The following is a 20,934-nucleotide window of genomic DNA, read 5'->3' as shown; positions in this document are numbered from 1 at the left end:
GTAGCTTGATTAGGAGATCCAGCATCTGAGAGAAGCTTGGAGTGTACTGGTGCTTCTTTTGCTTTCAAAGAAGCCAGTTGAAATGGTTCAGGAATTTGACGAGGAGGCAACCCTGAAAGCTTTTCTCTAGAGGTTTTCACATCCAACACGGAGGAGACCCCAGGGCTATGCCAGAACATACTGGAGGGATTAAATATCCCATCTGGCCTGTGAATGTCTTGGGGTCCCCAGAAATGCCTGGGGAGGACGTATGGACCTGACAGTGTGCACTTAAGGCTTGCACAATAATCGGATTACTGTTAATGAGATGGTTACATGGGTTGCTTAAAGAAATGGTCCATTTGTATAATGGACCCCCTACCCCCAAAATCAGTATCAAACAGGATCTTGTGGCATTGTTCCTCTGGGGTATAACCCTATGACTGTCTATTAAAGATATACCAAATTATGTAATTTCTGATAAAGAGACTAACCAAGTTAACTGCTGAGATCTCTAACGATATTTCCAATGTGTCAAGAAACCCAAACGGGTGTAACTACAAAATTGGACAGTTGTGTTAGCCGGCTCGACAAAGCCTGAAGCAGAAAGCAACACCATTGCTGCAAATATGTCAAGAGAGGAATGCTGTCAGAAAATGACTAGTAGTGTCATTACTAAACTTCCCACTTAATGCCTCCTATTAATTTCAAGTGTGACTGCAGCACTTTAGACTTGATACAGCAGATTTAAACTCAAAAACTGCATTCAGGTCTGACATTGTCTCATATTGGACAATTGGACAATCATTGTCTTGACTGAATATTGTTTATGATAAATATCAACAGGACTAATCAATTGTCTAATCGTGTGCAGGGTAAAAGGGACTTCATCGGGACAAAGCATGAAAACATCATCCAAAGTGAAAACTTTGAAGAATTGTACTCTTCTTATCTGCTCCTTTCCATTCATGTTAATTTTTAAATGTATTGTAATTGTGAATTTAATTTATCATTGTGTGAACAATGTAATGAATAGGCATTTTCATGAAAGGAACTAATAAATACAATACATACATACATAACATGGTTTGATGGAATTACATTGTACTAGTGTATTTCATATAAAAGTAGATGTCACACTGATAAATAATATAGTGAACTATTAATGTATGCTTCCTGTGATTTTATAGAAGCTCCTTTTAAAGTCGGCGTGAGCAAATGTCCAGAGAAAACTACATTCTTCAGTTCAATGAGAGCAACAAAAACCTTGTAAATAAAATAAAACTGCCTTTTTACTTAGATTTTCTGCATCTCAAGTAAATGGGATGCATAGCCTAAAGCCTGTGCTACTGTAATGGCACCGCTTTGTTCATTGGCATTATCATTGTAAGGTTACAGCTCAACAGATTTGCATTTATCACCTATTGAGACACCTACAGCTGAGAATTTGTGCTGGCCTTTCCCCACAAAGTACCGCAGAGATAGGTCTGACAATGCCAGACTAGCTGAACACTAACTTTATTCCTGTCTGTTGTAATTATCCAGTCCCAAGAGTTTATTTAAAATAGCTCTACACAAGTGGCAGTGTCTTATAGCAGACACTGATGTGGCCTTGTTCTGGATTAAATTCCTTTGCCATTCGTTCCTCTGAACTAGTAAATGCAAAGTCTACATCTGTGAAAGAAGCCCATTGTTTTAAAGGCAATTACTGTGGGCGCAGCACACAATCTAATAACGTGTGTGTGTGTGTGTGTGTGTGTGTGTGTGTGTGTGTGTGTGTGTGTGTGTGTGTGTGTGTGTGTGTGTGTGTGTGTGTGTGTGTGTGTGTGTGTGTGTGTGTGTGTGTGTGTGTGTGTGTGTGTGTGTGTGTGTGTGTGTGTGTGTGTGTGTGTGTGTGTGTGTGTGTGTTTCAGACCGTGGAAAGGGAAGGCAGAGACAGGCCATCTTAGGAGAACACCCATCATCCTACAGCGATAACAGCTATGGTAAGACAAACATGCACACACTTAATGAAACAGGTAACTGAATATGCTGCCTTACACAAGGCTGCTACTTAATCTACAGTCCCCATACCTCTGAGGAGAAACTTGACACGCCACACACACACACACACACACACATTCAGCCAGCACAGGTGTAAACTGCCAGTCATTTGTAATGGTCAGAGGTGCAGCAGTAGGTATGCCTTCACCTGCATTTGTAAACTAATCCTTGCAAATTACACTCTTTAATTTAAAGACACACACACACACACTAACACACACACACACGAGGGATGAGAGTCATTATAATACAAAAAGCATGTAGCGAGCTGTTGATTCAAAGTTTAATGTGCTGCAATTACTATGAGTATATGGAAAAAGCTTCCCTTTGTCATAACGCAGCTATGCATTATGCAGTTTTGGAATCCAATTTAGCCTCTGGGGGCAAGCAACTTATTTTTCAGGCTTGCTGGCTTAGCCAGCGAATATCCAGGCCAACACTTCCTCTTCCATCCAGCAGGCATTGTTTGCAGTCTGATTATCGAGACACCAGAATGGAGTTGGAGTTGAGCGATTGTGTCTCTATACACATACATCTGCATATGAATGAATGCAGATAAATAATAACATAAAATAAACTTAAAATAAAGCTAAATCGTTGTCACACAATAGCCAATGCATTACGCCTCTTTTGCTCTCCACGTAGACTGTTTACCTGCATGCAACTAATATAAGCATGCTCAAATGTGATTGGTCAGTGCTACTTGGACAACAAATCTTGTCCTGCTGCCAACAGAAGGCGGCTCAATACTTGCTTCAGATATCTCCCTGTAAGTGAGAGAGCGGGCGATAAAGTGTTCTAATCAGTTTGTGGCGCAAATAAAACTGATCATAGATACATAATATAGAGACAAAGTAAAGCAGCTGAATTATCGCAATAATACGCAAACTTGGGAGAATCGTAGGTTCACGTCACATGGAAATCTTGTGTGATAGTTCAGGTCACAATCAGTTCTCTAATCATAATCAGATTCACATGTGTTTTGTTTTTTCAAAATTAACTTTAGCTGTTTATTTGTGATGAGGAAAACAAAGAGCTAATACAGAAACATGATTGTTGACCTCATACGTTAAATATTCTTTTGTGACAGCCCTTTTTCATTCAACTAATTTAATTCTTCCTTAGCTCATTACTCTCACAAGGGAAGGCAAATACAAAATAGACTTATGGAGACCTTCCCTTCCCCCTGTTTGATTCCAGATCTGAAATCAACAAGCTTTTTTAAAAAAAAAAAAATGAATCAATGAACATACCAATAACATGTGTGTTATATCTTTGAAAAATTCTGCTTTATTGATGAAAAAGATACTGATATACCATATGTATATTGAAAGATGTCTGACTGTAGTCATTCTCCCTCTAATAGCTGTGATGTGATCTCTCCCTAGGCTGACTGCACTGTAAGAGTCCTCACTCTGTGTGGAACTGCATTTTGAAATGAGGCCTCAGCCGTTGGGATCTGTTGAAAACAAAAAAATTTTGTGTTGTATAAATCCAACACAAAAAATGAAAACAATCAAAAAATAATCAATCAATACAAAACAATCAAATACATATGTTTAAATCTTTTACAAAACAATCTAAGTGTAGGGCATACTATATGTGGGGTAAAGAGTCACCCTGAACATTTAAACAAAAACACTTTTAGTTTCAACTAATTGCCTTTGAAAGCAGAGCATTTCGTAGTCTCTGTTTGTACTCACAGTGAGACAGAAGAGTTTAATAAATGAATGTTTTCCTTCCATCAGAGAACTTCACGATATTTTATTTTAAAAAATGACTGTGGGAAGATTTATACGGGGGGAGATGAAGATTTTCAGCCTGTGTAGTACTGTAGTCATGGGATTTTGTGTTTTGAACAGAATAACATCTAAAACTGTAAGGTAAATCTGTGAAACAAAACAACACGTGCCGATTTGGAGAATATTAATATCAAAAATAGCTGACAACAACTGCATTTTATAAAAGAGCGTTGCACCTGGTACAACAGCTTTAGAGAAGGTCACTAATCTAAGAAAAACTTTTTTCTGCAGTAGCAAGATTTTATACAGATACGTTTGAAATGTACTCGCCTAGAGTTGCAATATGTTAAATATGAATAAATCAAACTGTAATATAATGTTATTAATCATGTATTGTGTACAAAACCTCATATTTTTCTGAGGACCCCAAGAGATTTAGTGAGCTTATTGCTGACAAGTCCAACCTGTTCTTTCCAGGAGGGTTTATCATCTAACACCTAAAAAACATGTTGATAGAACTTTGACTATTTCTTCATTATTGATCTAAAGTTACATTGGTCCTTGTCATGCATTTTATTTCCAGCAAATAACATGAAATTTGATGTTTTGACATTAAGAGATAACATGTTTGTTTGAAAACCATATTGAATACTGCCGCATATTCTGATTTGTTCATTTATTAAACTTAGGTCTCTATTTGCAAGAACAAGGCTGGTGTCATCTGCAAAAACCAAATACCTGAGCAGGATCATTTATATAACTTCGAAATAGTAAAGGTCCTTTTATGGATCCTTGGAACCATGTTGCATTAACCTTCTTGTGGATTCATGAGCATTAATAAGAACATAATGTTTTCTGTTATGAACCTACTTATAACTCCACAAACAGTACCAAAAAGACCATGTCTAAGTCATTTTGAAAGCAAGACGTCATGATTTACTGTATCAAATGCTATCAAAAAAATCTAAAAATATGCTTACTATATACTGCGTACTCATTCATATCAAAGGCTGTATGCATTCTGTCAGTTCATTCGAAAGAGAATATTGTTCTTATCGAAGTGTTCAAGGATCCTTTTATATACCAGTTTCTCCAACATTTTTAAAAAAACATGGCAAAATTGAAATTGGAAAATAGTTTGTAAAAGATCCCGGATCACCTGCTTTAAATAAAGGAGTAACCTTAGCCATTTTCAAGTCAGGCATGATGCCAATATTTATGGATGGTGCAAAAATGAATGTTAAAAGATGCACAATAAGAGAACTCACTTCCTTTATTAGGCATGGACAAATACCATCATGACCTGGAGCTGAATTTTTGAGTTTGAATATAAAATATCACTAACCCCCTTAACATCAGGCCATTTGAAATCATTCAAATGTGGAAAAGAGCCCTTAATATGATCTAAAGGATCAACCTTTGTATCAAGATGCACCAATACTTCAAAAGAAAACACTGAACTGGCAGGCTACACTTTAAAAGGATCAGTCAAAGAAGAACCTCCATCTGTAAAAGCTGAAGGAAAGTTTGAGGAGACCTTTTCTTTCAGAGTAATGGATTAATAAAAAGGAAAACCAGGGATTATTCAATTCTTCACAAAGACACAACAGAATGAGTAATCAAAGGGAAACGTTTTGCAAAAGCTGAATTATGGTTCACTAAGTGTTAGATAAGCGGAGTTTGCATTGCTCTCCATGTAAACCTTTTCAAAGAAGACCTCCTCCAACATTTTTGAATTCAAATTGATGTAGGTGATCGGAGACGTGTTTTTATTTACCTTGAGACCATAAAACAACAATTTGAAAAACTGGGGGAAAAAACTGGAAAATGATCTCCTAAAATTCCTGTTTTTATTTCAAAATTGAGAGTATTATTGTATTTGTGTTTCTTCTGCAGATCAGCCAGGAGAAACAGTGTATGAAATATGAAATAATGCACAGCATTATAAGACAGCACTTATGGCATGTCAAATGTGGTTGTATTCCCAGTGGTCACTAGAGGGCAGTGTGACACTCTTTGAATCCAGAGGTCTGATTCATGATGTTCCCTCAGGCAGAGAGATTCACATCCTTAGGGAGCTGACACTTGTTTTGGGTAAATTGAAGTGAGAATCTCTGCCTCCTCAGGTGCACCCTGCCCCCTGCTGCCTCTGCCTGGCAACAGCAGGTACAAGCTCACCTCAGTGGATGTTCCAGACATGGTGTCCTACCCTCTGCCCCAGTCATCCTCCTCGTACTCTGGCCACGCCCCCAGCTCTGTTGCCATGGTGAGCGGCCTCCATTCATCCAAGATGAACTGCACCCGCATCTTCAACCTCTTCTGCCTTTACGGCAACATTGAGAAGGTAGGCGCGCGTGTGTGTGTGTGTGTGTGTGTGTGTGTGTGTGTGTGTGTGTGTGTGTGTGTGTGTGTGTGTGTGTGTGTGTGTGTGTGTGTGTGTGTGTGTGTGTGTGTGTGTGTGTGTGTGTGTGTGTGTGTGTGTGTGTGTGTGTGTGTGTGTGTGTGTGTGTGTGTGTGTGTCTTCCCATGGTGAAGACCAGAGATCTTCAACAAAAATTCAAACTAGAATATGACTGAAAATATGCATTTATAATCCATGTGTATGTTTAACATTAAAACATGATGTATAAATATATGAATCAGTCAATAATGATTATTCTACTCTGAAGTAGAGCTGTCTGTAACTTTTCCGGACGTCCTCGGCCGAATATGGTTAGAAATGCTGAACTCCACAGAAGAACATGGTCATTTCATAAATCCAGATCAACTTTGGAATGTACTCTACAGGGAACGAGGACTGAGGATTTTGTTCACATCACTTCCATTAGAAAGTTAAAGCACCATCATATAGATTTGCTACTTTTTTGCGATTTGGCATTCGTACCGTTTCCATTTCGGAGTGCAATTCACTTCTACACATGTATTTGTTATGATTGCATCAAAAACAAGTCTTGCTAAAGACAGGGACAGACCAACCTAACATCAAAGGACTAGTGGTGACGTTGAAAGAACAAAATTGTATTTACTGTGCGCAAGCGAACAATAATGACCTAGATGGATGAACAAAATCATATTACCTAATATAAAAAGTTTGTTTTCAATCTGACAGCTTCTTGACTTCAGCCATTTGTCTGATTTCCTCCCTTCTGTTCTGATTCAACATGCTGAATCGAAAAAAAAAAACGTTGACAAGTGCTGCACTATTGCCTCTAGTTGAACACACTCGCTCACCATCAGCCTGACTTGGACTGTTGGCTGGATGTATCCCTGCTAACAGCCAAACATATAGCAAGTGCAACAGCACAAGACTTTTACCTAGCTTACACAGTATTAAACACTGGTCCAGCAGAAAGATCTCCAGCCTGGTGTCAGAGCTCTCACCAGCAACTAAAAGCCAGTCAGGATTTTCAGGCTCTGACACTGGCACCGCTGTGCTGCTTATATAAGACTGTGCGTGTGCGTGTGTGTGTGCTTGCAGGTGAAGTTTATGAAGAGTGTTCCTGGCACAGCGTTGGTTGAGATGGGAGATGAGTATGCTGTGGACAGGGCCATCACACACCTCAACAGCATCAAGGTGTTCGGCAAGAGACTCAATGTGTGGTGAGCAGTAGATGATACACACACTTACACTCATTAATCATCAGTCATGTTTGAGCTTGTAGGGCCAGGTGTCATGTTTCAGTCTGCAGTCTTCAGTCTCTGGGTGGCGCCCCACAGTCTCAACACTGAATATTGCTGCTTTGGATGTGAAATGACGTCAAGACTACATACAAGCCTGATGCGTGACATCTGTGTGTGTTGTGTGCAGTGTGTCCAAGCAGCACGCAGTGATCCCCAGTCAGGTGTTTGAGTTGGAGGACGGCAGCAGCAGCTATAAAGACTTTGCCATGACCAGGAACAACCGCTTCAGCAGTGCCGGACAGGCCTCCAAAAACATCATCCAGCCCCCATCTGCAGTGCTTCACTACTACAACGTCCCTCCGTGCATATCACAGGACCATTTACTGACGGTATGCTGCTTCTGTCTCATAAATGTTTCAGTGACAGCACTTCCCTCTCCGACACCTGTCCCTCTGTCTCTGTCAGTCTTTGCTACTAAACTTTAACAGTTTAAGACTTTTCCATCACACTCTTTACATTATGGAATCATCGATGTTGATTTATTTGCCAATTTATGACATGTCTTAAGCAAGACTATAACTATATCTTTGTTAAGAATGTATTAAAGAGTCCCAAATACTACTATACAACATCTTTGTATTTTACTCTACCAAAACCTAATATATAGGATACATATATTGCACATATACTTAAGTGTTAAATAAAATCAGTGTGGGTCTCTCACCATTACCCAAACGTATAAATCATACACAGTGGAGATCAAAATTAGAGAACAAGTATTAATTCCTGATTTATTCTTAAATACTGTTATTTTCTATTGATCAGAATCTGATAGAATATTGTCTGCGTCTATACCACTGCTGTACTAGCATGTTTTTTTAAATTACCAAGGCACTTCAACAGAAACCTTTTAATTATGTGAAAAAACAGTGATTTAAAATTAGAGAACACTTTCAGATCCCTCCCAGTTATTGGTGTTAATCTGCACCTGGTGACAATTGACTTCATTGTTGGACACACCCTATCTATCTGCAGCTCTCCTGGTTACTTTGTAAGATGGAAAGTCCTTGGTAACAAAGTAATGTGTAAGAAACCCTCTCCAGTTAGTGAACTGTGGAAGAGACTGAGTCAGAATGTACCAAGATCAGAGCAGCGTGAGAAACTAGTGATGTCCTGTGGGCGCAGATGTGCTGAAGTCATTCAAAGCTGTGGCCTCTACACTTCCTGTTCATTTTTGAATCCTATAGAAGAAAACATTGTTGAAATCTTCTCTTCTGACACAATGAACACTGTTCTCTCATTTAGAGTACTGTTTTTTCACTAAATAAAGGTTTTTGTTGAAGTGCCTTGGTTATTTAAAGAACATCCTAGTACAGCAGTGAAATAGACACAGCTGATATTCTATCAAATTATGAACTAACATCAAAAATAACAATATTTCAGATTAAATCAAGTATTTATGATCTGTTCTCTAATTTTGATTAGAATATGTATATTCACATTGGATATGAATTTAAGTGAAAAGCCGATAATGGATCAAAATATATGTTATATATAGAGTATAAACATACACGGTTCATTGTTTGTCATGTTGTCATACAGTACTTTATTTATTTACAGCCATTTATCAGATTATCACATATTGTTAATAATAATAATAAAAAATAATCAAGTATCATGATGAAAAATGCTCTGGCAGGTTAACGATCAGGCCAGATATGCATGTTAATATTTCATATTAAGATCCAGATCAGGCCCTGGGATAAATCAGCATCATAATAATGAGCTGCTGTGTGTGTGTGTGTGTGTGTGTGTGTGTGTGTGTGTGTGTGTGTGTGTGTGTGTGTGTGTGTGTGTGTGTGTGTGTGTGTGTGTGTGTGTGTGTGTGTGTGTGTGTGTGTGTGTGTGTGTGTGTGTGTGTGTGTGTGTGTGTGTGTGTGTGTGTGTGTTGTGTTTGGCAGCTGTGTACGGAGCACGACGTACCTGGCTTCGTCAAATTCAAGATGTTTGATGCCAAACGTAAGTACTTCTTTACTGTGGAATTTCTTGTTATAATTCCTAAAATACATGTTATTCTTTTGGAATCACTCTGTAAATGGATTGGTTCTTCAATCTCTCTGTGTTAACTGATGAATTTGAAAGTGATTATTTATTCAAATTAAAATTGGCTATACATGTACATGTGTTTGTACTCCATAATACAAACTAGTCAAGGTAAAAAAAAGAACTTGCCATAACTCAAGCATCATGTATGAATCACTACCATTATTTCTTAAGTAAAACAAAACATCACCAAATAAATAAAACCAATATGAATAATAAGAAGAAGAAGTTGGTGGAAAATGAACTGAAATCCGTTCCAAGTTAATAACATAATAGTTGTAGCAAATAAAAAGGTAGATAAAAACAGTCAGTGAACAGTAATAGAAAACAGGGGACTACAGAGTGTGCCATCATAGTAGGAAGCCCGACTCCACTTAATAATAAAACATACTTCTCGGGGAGCGTATTCCCAAAACAGTCCACTAAGAGTGTCCTCTTCAGACTTGTTCACAAAGCTGCTGAGACCAACTTCTCCCAAAGAACTTGGGCTTTCTGAAGCTAAAAGAAAAGGTGGGGTCGACCCTGTTGCTATCCAGCAGTTCAGTCTGACATAACACCCTTTCAAAATACGATTTCCGGGTCCAAACGCTCTGTTGAAACAAAACAGACACAACGGCCAAACATGTGAACAGTTACGATCACCTCTTTCATCAGTTAGACATCTTTTTCATCCATAAGAAAGAGGTCAAATGACAATTAAATCTGTTCAAACAACAAGGAACACGGCACTGCGGCATTGGAGAAAGACGAGGCCCGGACCTGGAAATCGTATTTTGAAAGGGCTTTACGTCACGACTTAACAGCCGGATAGTGAGAGGTGCAAACAACAACAGCGTTTACTCCTTTCTCCTTGTTTCTGTAAGGAAGGACCTTATTAAAGAGTCAGATAACTGCAAAAGAAGCACAGAAAAATATGTCTCTAAATAAATGCAGCCTGAACACTTTCTTTAAAGGTTTCTAAAACGTTGAGGCGATTATGAGGAAGATTACCAGAAGCAGCCATTTTGGTTTGTGATTTGTTCTTAGTGAATTAGGAGTCCTCTTGACTACTTGTAACTTTTCACAGATTTAGGAGCTGATGTAGCGCTAAAACACCAACAATTAGGAGTCCTAAAAGTAGGACTGTGTTTGTATGTTTGACACCAATAACATGTGACTGCTTCAGTGCTGTGCTTCTAAACATTCCTGCCAAGTATCTGTTTGTTCTTCTGCTTTATGTCATGGGCTCGTACCAAGAATCCTTAAAAGTGATCTAATTTGAGAATGACATGTTACTTTCTCCTCCTCTCCTTCATTGTGTCTCTCAGCCTCCTCTAAGACCATCTCTGGCTTGTTGGAGTTTGACAGTAAGACTGAGGCAGTGGAGGTCCTTACTGTACTCAACCACTACCAGATCAGGATACCCAGTAAGTCTCCCCCTGCCTTACAAACATCCATATTCATATTTAAACATCTCATACAGTTGGATTAGATTTACACCTCTGTATCCCATATACACTTTGGAATGACCTTTCCATAATGCTGATTGACACGGTTATATAGCATGTATATACTTATACCTATTACTGGCACACATACAGTAAATATGTGTTAATAATGACTCAACTACAGCAATATCCAGAAAATAATCAATACTTTAAAAAAAAATTCAAATTAGATACTAACATGCAAAAGTCTCGATTAAACCCAATTCAAAATGCCTCATGTTAACTAGCACTGCTGCTGGAGGACCTTTGCTACGAGTTTTAGTAGAAAATGAACAAAGCAAAAGTGCTGTTGGAATATTGAGCATACAAGGCTAAGGACCAGGGAAAGGCTAAGGATGTAAACAAACCCATATGCTAACAAAGCTAAAATGGTGTCGAGTAGCACAGCAAAGTTGGTGAAGCGACTTAGGGCGCACTCACACTGTCCTTCCGCACCGCGACCCGGGCTTTAGGGTACTTGTCCCCCCTCCCTCTCCCCCCGCGCACCAGCCCCGTTGTTATGCGCGGAACGGGTGCACTCACACTGCTTAAACGTACTAGGCTTTAGCTGAAAAAACGGTTTTGGCCCAGGACAGAACGACAGTGTGAGTGCGCCCTTAAAGACCAACACCCCGGTCTAAATGGGGGCAGTACGGTGAAGGCATTTAAACCTCTTTTTTAACCACTAATACTGCTCAAGATAACACCAAACCTCTGCAGTAGCATGATGACGACGTTGTTGGTGCTTTGTTTTATGTGTAGGGTCTCTGGTGACTTTGGTGTTATTTTGAGCAGTATTAGCGGTTAAAAACGATGTTTAAAGTGAAGTTCCAGTGTAAAATCATTCCAGGGTCTTTTTAGGCAAATTGATCATCAAATAAACCATCAAGACTATTTCTTATTTATTTATTAACCTAGATGTTCTGGAGGGACACTAACACAGATTAGCTCGGAGCGGCGAGTTGGCACTCTCTTGGTCCTTCACTGCCTCGACTTAAATATGAGTCCCCACCACCAAATTGTTCGCTTTGTTTTTCTTTTGCGTACATGCAGCAATCCTGAAAAAATATGACGACATATTCGTGATCAAACACAAGCAGTCAGCCATTTTCTTTTTTCCTCTTCTCATCCCCAGAAGCTTGTCCAAACCACTGCCGCATTTATTTTAATCTGAACTTTTGACTTTACTTTACTAACGTTAGCTAACTCCCTCCTCTTTAGTCATTTATTTTAATCTGAACTTTTGACTTTACTTTACTAACGTTAGCTACCTCCCTCCTCTTTAGTCATTTAGTTTAATCTGAATTTTTGACTTTACTTAACTAACGTTAGCTAACTCCCTCCTCTTTAGTCATTTAGTTTAATCTGAATTTTTGACTTTACTTTACTAACGTTAGCTACCTCCCTCCTCTTTAGTCATTTAGTTTAATCTGAACTTTTGACTTTACTTAACTAACGTTAGCTAACTCCCTCCTCTTTAGTCATTTAGTTTAATCTGAACTTTTTACTTTACTTTACTGATGTTAGCTAATTCCCTCCTCTTTAGTCATTTAGTTTAATATGAACTTTTGACTTTACTTTACTAACGTTAGCTAACTCCCTCCTCTTTAGTCATTTAGTTTAATCTGAACTTTACTTTACTATCGTTAGCTAACTCCCTCCTCTTTAGTCATTTAGTTTAATCTGAACTTTTGACTTTACTTTGCTAAAGTTAGCTAACTCCCTCCTCTTTAGTCATTGAGTTTAATCTGAATTTTTGACTTTACTCTACTAACGTTAGCTAACTCCCTCCTCTTTAGTCATTTAGTTTAATCTGAATTTTTGACTGTACTTTACTAACGTTAGCTACCTCCCTCCTCTTTAGTCATTTGGTTTAATCTGATCTTTTGACTTTACTTTACTAACGCTAGCTAACTCCCTCCTCTTTAGTCATTTAGTTTAATCTGAACTTTGACTTTACTTTACTAACGTTAGCTAACTCCCTCCTCTTTAGCTATTTAGATTAATCTGAACTTTTGACTTTACTTTACTAACGTTAGCTAACTCCCTTCTCTTTAGTCATTTGGTTTAATCTGAACTTTTGACTTTACTAACGTTTGCTAACTCTCTCCTCTTTAGTCATTTAGTTTAATCTGAACTTTACTTTACTAACGTTAGCTAACTCCCTCCTCTTTAGTCATTTAGTTTAATCTGAACTTTTGACTTTACTTTGCTAACGTTAGCTAACTCCCTCCTCTTTAGTCATTTAGTTTAATCTGAACTTTTGACTTTACTTAACTAACGTTAGCTAACTCCCTCCTCTTTAGTCATTTAGTTTAATCTGAACTTTTGACTTTACTTTGCTAACGTTAGCTTACTCACTCCTCTTTAGTCATTTAGTTTAATCTGAATTTTTGACTTTACTTTACTAATGTTAGCTAACTCCCTCCTCTTTGGTCATTTAGTTTAATCAAAACTTTTGACTTTACTTAACTAACGTTAGCTAACTCCCTCCTCTTTAGTCATTTAGTTTAATCTGAACTTTTGACTTTACTAACGTTAGCTAACCCCCTCCTCTTTAGTCATTTAGTTTAATCTGAACTTTTGACTTTACTTTACTAATGTTAGCTAACTCCCTCCTCTTTATTCATTTAGTTTAATCTGCACTTTTGACTTTACTTTACTAATGTTAGCTAACTCCCTCCTCTTTAGTCATTTCGTTTAACCTGAACTTTTGACTTTACTTTACTAACGTTAGCTAACTCCCTCCTCTTTATTCATTTAGTTTAATCTGAACTTTTGACTTTACTTTACTAATGTTAGCTAACTCCCTCCTCTTTAGTCATTTCGTTTAACCTGAACTTTTGACTTTACTTTACTAACGTTAGCTAACTCCCTCCTCTTTAGTCATTTAGTTTAATCTGAACTTTTGACTTTACTTTACTAACGTTAGCTAACTCCTTCCTCTATAGTAATTTAGTTTAATCTGAACTTTGACCTTTACTAACTTTAGCTAACTTGTTTTCTGTGTAGGGACTCTTCTCATGCCACTGCAGAGGTTTGCTGTTATTTGGAGCAGTATTAGTGGTTAAATGATTCCAACTCACCGCCCCGAGCCTATCTGTGTTAGCCGAGGCAGGCTGTTAGCATCTCTCCGGAAAATCTACGTTAATAATTCATACATGGAAAATTTGTCTCGATGGCTTATTTGAGGAGTGCATTTGCCTAAAAAGACCCTGATGATCTTAAACCGGAATTACACTTTAAGATTCTAAATATAGCGGTACTGTCAACCGTGATTAATTGAATTATTGAAGGGATCCTACCAATTTTATTTTATTATTTAATTATGTTTTTCCTTGTCTTTTATTTTTATTGTGACCGGCTCTTACTGACTGTGTGTGTGTGTGTGTGTGTGTGTGTGTGTGTGTGTGTGTGTGTGTGTGTGTGTGTGTGTGTGTGTGTGCGTGTGCGTGTGCGTGTGCGTGTGCGTGTGTGTGTGTTTGTGTGTTTGTGTGTGTGTGGTTTCAGATGGCTCCAACCCATACACCCTGAAACTCTGTTTCTCCACCTCCTCTCATCTATAAAAAGTTGCAGAACACAAGAAGAGGCTGCTACGCCTGATGATGGCTCCCTTCTAACCTGAGAGGGAACATGGCACACACACACACACAAACACATGGAGGGGAGATGAAAGAAGAATGATGAGAGAGCGATGTGGCCTTTAAAGGAGACAAAGATGGAAAGTGTAGACACTTTCACTGTCTCCAAACAGAAGATCAAACACCATCCAATCACAACTCAACAGGCTGACAGACTCTGATCCTGCGTTTATATTGTCACGAGGGCCCTCTGGGGAACATGTGTTTGTTCCAGAAGGCTTCACTGCATGGTAAACTGAGTGTAAACACAGACACACACAGATAGACAGGCGGGCAGAGACCCACTCTGTGGAATCTGCTCACAGACTGTTTCTGAATCTGCTGTACAAACCTGAGGCCACTTCAGTGGCACTCACACATCTAACTCATTTTATCATTTGTGCACATGGTGACAGAAATACTTTAATGTTTAAAAACGGATGAATATTGTTTTGTTTTAAATAGTCATTGAACATATACAGTGAATATGGATAGGGTTTTAACACAAGTTCTTGTTTAGGGTTTTTGCCCTGGCAGCAGGGAGGCTGAAGACGGTGAGATATACTTCATACCAGGGAGTGTATTCACGACATCTGAAGGCTGGAAGAAGCTCCTAACTCTGTATTGTATATATACATTGACCTTGTTCCCATTTGGTATCAACGTGTGGTCTGAGTGCTCCGAACAGAAGTGGACAGCTCTAACCACAGGTGAAAACACTCTCAGGACACATTGAGGACGCATAGAGATGGGATGTCAGAGGTCAGGCAGGTGAAGAGGGCGGGACTTCGGAGGGAGGCAGAGTTGTTCATGTTCTAATGTTTGCTACGTGCTGTGTGACATGCCACTGCTTTGAGGACTGCCTTCTCAACTACTGTCCCCTGCCTGAGAGGAAGTAGGCTACTTCCTCATTCACGGGCTTTCTCCACAACATCTAAGCCTGTAGCTCTGTGTATTTTGGCTCCACGCGGCTCTGCTCTAACACACATACATATTGGTGGGTTTGAGTTTGTCGGGCTTCAATCAGCTACTTCCTGACACTTCCTCTTGTCTGTGGTCCTTCTGAGGCATCATGTGCTGTTTGAATGAAAATGAATTCCAACATAATCACGATCAACACGTCAGTTATTGTCACAAAAGCTGCTGGTACTAAAGATGGGGATAAGTACGATTTTATTGATACTTATGCCATTATCAATTCTGCTTATCAGTCCGATTCGTTATCGATTCCCTTACTGATTCCTGGGCCCGTATTCCCAAAACATCTTAAGGCTAAAAGTAGCTCCTAACTTGCTGATTTAGCAGTAACTCTTAAAAAAAGGGCACGTCAGCATGAGTCCCATGTGGCTGAAAGAAAAAAATCAGTGCATGCAGCTTTAACCAAAGCAATTAACAAGGCAATAAAACATATCTCACATCTCAAATAACCAGATGAACCTAAACTTTAAAAAAAAAAGGGAATTTTTGTATAACTGCATAGTATCTAAATTAAACGAAAGCAGATGCCTGGTTACCAGCCTGGCAACCACTTTTTAAAATTAGCCCTGAGTTCTTGTCAGTCCTATTTTTAGGACTCCAACATTGTGGGTCTAAGATCATTTTTGGTGTTTTAGCGCTACATCAGCTCCTAAATCTGTGAAAAGTTACAAGTAGTCAAGAGGACTCCTAATTCACTAAGAACAAATCACAAACCAAAATGGCTGCTTCTGGTAATCTTCCTCATAATCGCCTCAACGTTTTAGAAACCTTTAAAGAAAGTGGTAAGGCTGCATTTATTTAGTATATATTTTTCTGTGCTTCTTTTGTCTTTTGCAGTTATCTGACTCTTTAATAAGGTCCTTCCTTACAGAAACAAGGAGAAAGGAGTAAACGCTGTTGTTGTTTGCACCTCTCACTATCACCATGGTTATTGTAGTGTGATCATCACGAGGCTTCTTACATGGATACGTGCTAGTTATTAACGAGCTGCCAGACATGGAAGAGGCTGATAATTCTCTGCACATATACTTGACTAGTCAGCAGCTGATATGACTCTTTGTTTGATGTTCAATCATCTGATTCAAACTCTTTATTTGGATATCGAAACACACCTACAGTATTTCTATCAAGGATTCACTGACAGAGACACAAAACAGCCCGAGACCAGAGACAGCCAATCACAGTTTGATGAAAGATGACGTCACCCATGGCAACAGGGCCGACCCCACGTTTTCTCTTAGCTTCAGACTCTCCCAGTTCCTTAGTAAAAAGTGTCTCAGCAGCTTTGTGAACACGTTTGAAGAGGACTCTGTTAACCTCAGTGAGGAAGCTTCAGTGTGATTCAGGAGTCGTCCTGGTGGGAAGATACAATGTTTTGGGAATACAGGTCCTGTATGGGAAAGTCGAAGCAGGAAGTAGTTCTCTAGTTTACATTTTAAATTAGGTATACATTTGATCAATCTCAAAGCTCAGTATGTATTAATTGTGTCAGTGTCATTTCATTTCAAAACTAAATACATTTGCACTGCGCATGGAAAACTACTGGAATTACATCATGTTAAAGGACATTTCGCTTTATCATATTAAACCGCATATTCTTTTTTTAATTTTCTGTCTTATTTTTATAATCTAATGCTCTTTTTTTATTATTGTTAAGCATAAACTATGTGAATAGCCTATTATGGATGATTGGACAGAGTTGTTTGGCCTCTGGTCCATCCTGTGCGTCATGTAGGACGTGCAGATATTGTTGCTCCAAGCCTTTCTTTAAGATCCATTACGCCCTCAAGTCTCTCTGTACATATGTAAATAAGGAACAGGTGTGAAGCGTTTTTGACAGGTGAATCCCACTTAACTTATTGCTCATTTTGATGTTGTTTGTACGTCTCTTACAGCACTTGAATCGAACTGTATTTCTAAGGTTTTATTTATTACGTTTTGTAAGGGACTTTGATAAGTGCGGACCGCTGTGAGCACTGACAGTGTGAGACAGAGCCACGGGCTGTGAAGGTTTAATGTTGTTAATAGTCTGTAATCACTAATAGAACTATATTGTTCCATTCATTTAAGAATCTCTGTGGTTGTAACTGATGTGTACGCGTTCAAATGAAATAAATTCAGGTTTGGAGCTGTGACATCAGCTACACACACGGCTCAACTCAGCGCTCTCGTCTTCATTTACAGCCAAACGTGGTCTTTTCACATCAAAAGGATGTCTGTTGATATGGACAGTGTGTGTGTATGTGTATGTACTGTATATAGGAGGTGAAAGGCTGCCCTTTAATCACACATACAGGATATTTATATACTCTAAGAGTTGGGCTCTTTGGAATAATACAACATGGACCTCCACTTGGAGACAGGCTCGGTGAGAGCTCAGAGGTGGGGCCTGCGGGCAAGGCCCGTCTCCCTGGGGCCCAGTCCAAAGAGGTGAAAGGTTAGGCATAGGTGTCTGGTGTACTTTCAGGCAGGCAGCTGGCAGATAGTGAAAAATGTATTTTGCTGGTGCATGTCCACCTACGGAAGCCCTAAACAGTCATACATAACATACATTTTAATTCCTGTGGTAACAAGATGATTCCTTTGATAGAAAATGACAGAAAGGTGATAGTCCTGAGATTCCCATCACTCCTGACATGTCCTGCCTGGTAAACATGAGTCTATATAATGCACTACATCAGATTTATTATAATTATTATTGTTATTGATTATGAAGATCTGTGTGGTAACAAGATGATTCATTTGATAGAAAATGACAGAAAGGTGATAGTCCTGGGATTTCCATCACTCCTGACATGTCCTGCCTGGTAAACACTTCTCATAACTTGAAGAGCACGATACAACACTGAAGGTTATTTACTGTTATGAAAATTAAACTGTAATCGGTAGATTCATGTGCACATTGTAAAACTCCTCCCTGTAGTAGTATTAGTATGTATATAGTATGTAGTATTTATGTTGTTGTAATATAATATTGTTGGGTGTGTTGGGCTACACGGTGGTGTAGTGGTTAGCACTGTCGCTGTGTGTTTTCGCGTGGGTTTTCTCCGGGTTCTCCGGTTTCCTCCCACAGTCCAAAGACGTGCAGGTGTTAGGTTCATTGATGAGTCTGAAATTGCCCGTAGGTGTGAATGGTTGTCTGCTCTGTTCGTCTCTATGTGTCCTGTGATAGACTGGCGTCCTGTCCAGGGTGGACCCCACCTCACGCCCGATGTCAGCTGGGATCGGCTCCAGCCCCCCCGCGACCCCGACAGGGACAAGCGGTTGAAGATGAATGAATTAATGAATAAGTTTGTTTAAAAAACAAAAAAACTTGTTAATGAGGACACTCCTGATAAAGCTGCAGCCTTCCTAACCGTCCTCTTAGATGACGCACACTAATGTGAACTTTCTCTGTAATGAAAAGGCATTAAGTTATTTCAGCCTGTCAGGACTCGATTGGTGATCCTCCATATTCTCCTGCTCCTCTGACACACTCACAAAGCAGGTTCAAAAAACTCTGAGTCTAACCCGGAACTCTGAGTTGATCTACTCTGAGATAGGAAACTCTGAGTTTGAGCAGGTTTACAGCGCTGCAGCAGCAAAAGAGAGGGAGACGGTGCGGGAGAACATTGCTGCTCGGGTCAGTGCGTAAGTTTAAATGTAGTCCTGTTGTAAACACAATAATATCACAGGGGAAACTGCATGAGTGGGAGCCTATTAGTTTATTTCATTTAAGTGCAACCCCAAAGAGAAGCGCACTTGGCAGCAGCTTAAGATGAAACATAAAAACATTTTTCAAACAGGTAAAACCTCAGCACAATCTCATGGTGACGCTTCATTTTCAGGATGTTTTACATGGTAAAGTAAATATTACCATAAGTGGCTGTTTTATATGTTGCTAAAAAAAACTCCCATTTGCAAAAAAAACGCAGCGCAACACACAATATCTGCTGGGATGTGAGAGCATGACTTTGGTTGTTAATGTTGGAAATGTAAGGAGGGATGAGATGGACTGTGACGTGAAACGGTGTTTCCCTGCCGTGAAATGCATCCCCTCACATTATAGGTGATCTTCTGGATCAGAAGGCTGTTGTTTCCACCTATAGGAGTAGTTTATATACCGGTAACCCAATTAAAAGCACACACTTTTGAACCTATGAATTGCAAGAAAAGCTGGGATTATACTTAGGAAACGCTGAGTCAAATACATTCAACTTGCTCAAAAGATCCATTTCATTCATTTTGTAATTATGGCTGCAGTATATTAAGGACGTCTATGCGCGGTCTGATAATCATCTCTCGACGAATATTTAATTCTCTGCACCTTCATCCACGGGATTGTTATCAGAAGGACACGCCATGGTAGTGAAATAGTCGCCACCTAATATAACTTCTAATGACTGATTTTTGCAATGATTTTCTGAAAAAACAGACGGAACTATAGCAGAACTATACTTCGCCAAAACTCGCCCGCTGACTGAATGAATGAGGAAATCAAACACAGTGTGTGGCTGAAAGAGGGCGGAGACAGAGAGAAACTCAAGGTTTTCTGAGAAAAACCTGGTCCCGACCAGGTTAGTTTCAGAGAGCATGTTACCATGGTAACTGACCGAGAGGTTAAGTTACCTCCCTTTGTGAAACAGGCTAGAGTTACCCCTCTGTCTCTGGTTTGAGTTACCTCCCTTTGTGAAACGGAAAACTCAGAGTTTCCCTCATTTCAGGGTTAACATACTCAGAGTTTTCACTAAACCTGCTTTGTGAAACAGGCCCCAGGTCTCACATTATCTTGTCACAGGAAAACGGAGGAAATCAAATGTATGACCTTCTAGGGCTTCCGTAAACTTCTTCCTTTCAGATGGAAAGGTTTGTTTTGTGGAGCTGATGTTAGCACCAGCCTACGGCTCATTCTCATCGAAAAGGTGAAACAGAGAATGTTGAAATACTTTTCCGGGGCATTCTGCTTGTTCTCTCATTTTCCAGGACTGGACAAACATATATACACACACACACCTTTAAGGTCACACATTTATCATAACATCTGCCACTTAATCCTCCAGCTCTGAGGGGAAATTTAACATCCAGTGTTTCCTGAAGACGTTTGGATTTCTGAGTGTAGGTCTGAGCTGAATGACTCCAGGCTGCATGTGTGCCATGGCCACATTTACCTTTAGGCTGTCCTGGAATCAAACAACGAAAACTCATTTAATTTAGATATTCACACTTTAATTTGAAGCCTAATACATCTCTCAGGCAAATGAAGGGAAAAGATTAAGTGTAACGTTTTGAGAAACACAGAAAGTGCAGTTTTATTGAAAAGTTGAAAGACAAAAATTCACTACAGGTCTACAACAAGTATCACACACAAGTATTTACAGGATGAGACTTCACAATGGCTGTGAA

The 20,934-nt window shown here is 39.3% G+C and overlaps 1 protein-coding gene across 1 annotated transcript in view; it reads left to right on the top strand.

Moving 5' to 3' along the window:
* hnrnpll (heterogeneous nuclear ribonucleoprotein L like) overlaps positions 1-17,647 on the top strand; it is a 59,692-nt gene extending 42,045 nt beyond the window's left edge. The window contains exons 8-14 of the mRNA XM_083922659.1: positions 1,893-1,964; positions 5,891-6,108; positions 7,243-7,364; positions 7,573-7,774; positions 9,347-9,404; positions 10,796-10,894; positions 14,465-17,647. Coding sequence (XP_083778785.1) covers positions 1,893-1,964; positions 5,891-6,108; positions 7,243-7,364; positions 7,573-7,774; positions 9,347-9,404; positions 10,796-10,894; positions 14,465-14,520 — 827 coding nt within the window. The 3' untranslated portion in view covers positions 14,521-17,647. The remainder of the gene's footprint in view (positions 1-1,892; positions 1,965-5,890; positions 6,109-7,242; positions 7,365-7,572; positions 7,775-9,346; positions 9,405-10,795; positions 10,895-14,464) is intronic.
* Positions 17,648-20,934: the final 3,287 nt, after the last annotated feature.

Source organism: Echiichthys vipera (assembly GCF_963691815.1).
Source record: "Echiichthys vipera genome assembly, chromosome: 11".
Classification (NCBI taxonomy): domain Eukaryota; kingdom Metazoa; phylum Chordata; class Actinopteri; order Perciformes; family Trachinidae; genus Echiichthys; species Echiichthys vipera.
This window is presented reverse-complemented; position numbering and strand designations above follow the sequence as displayed.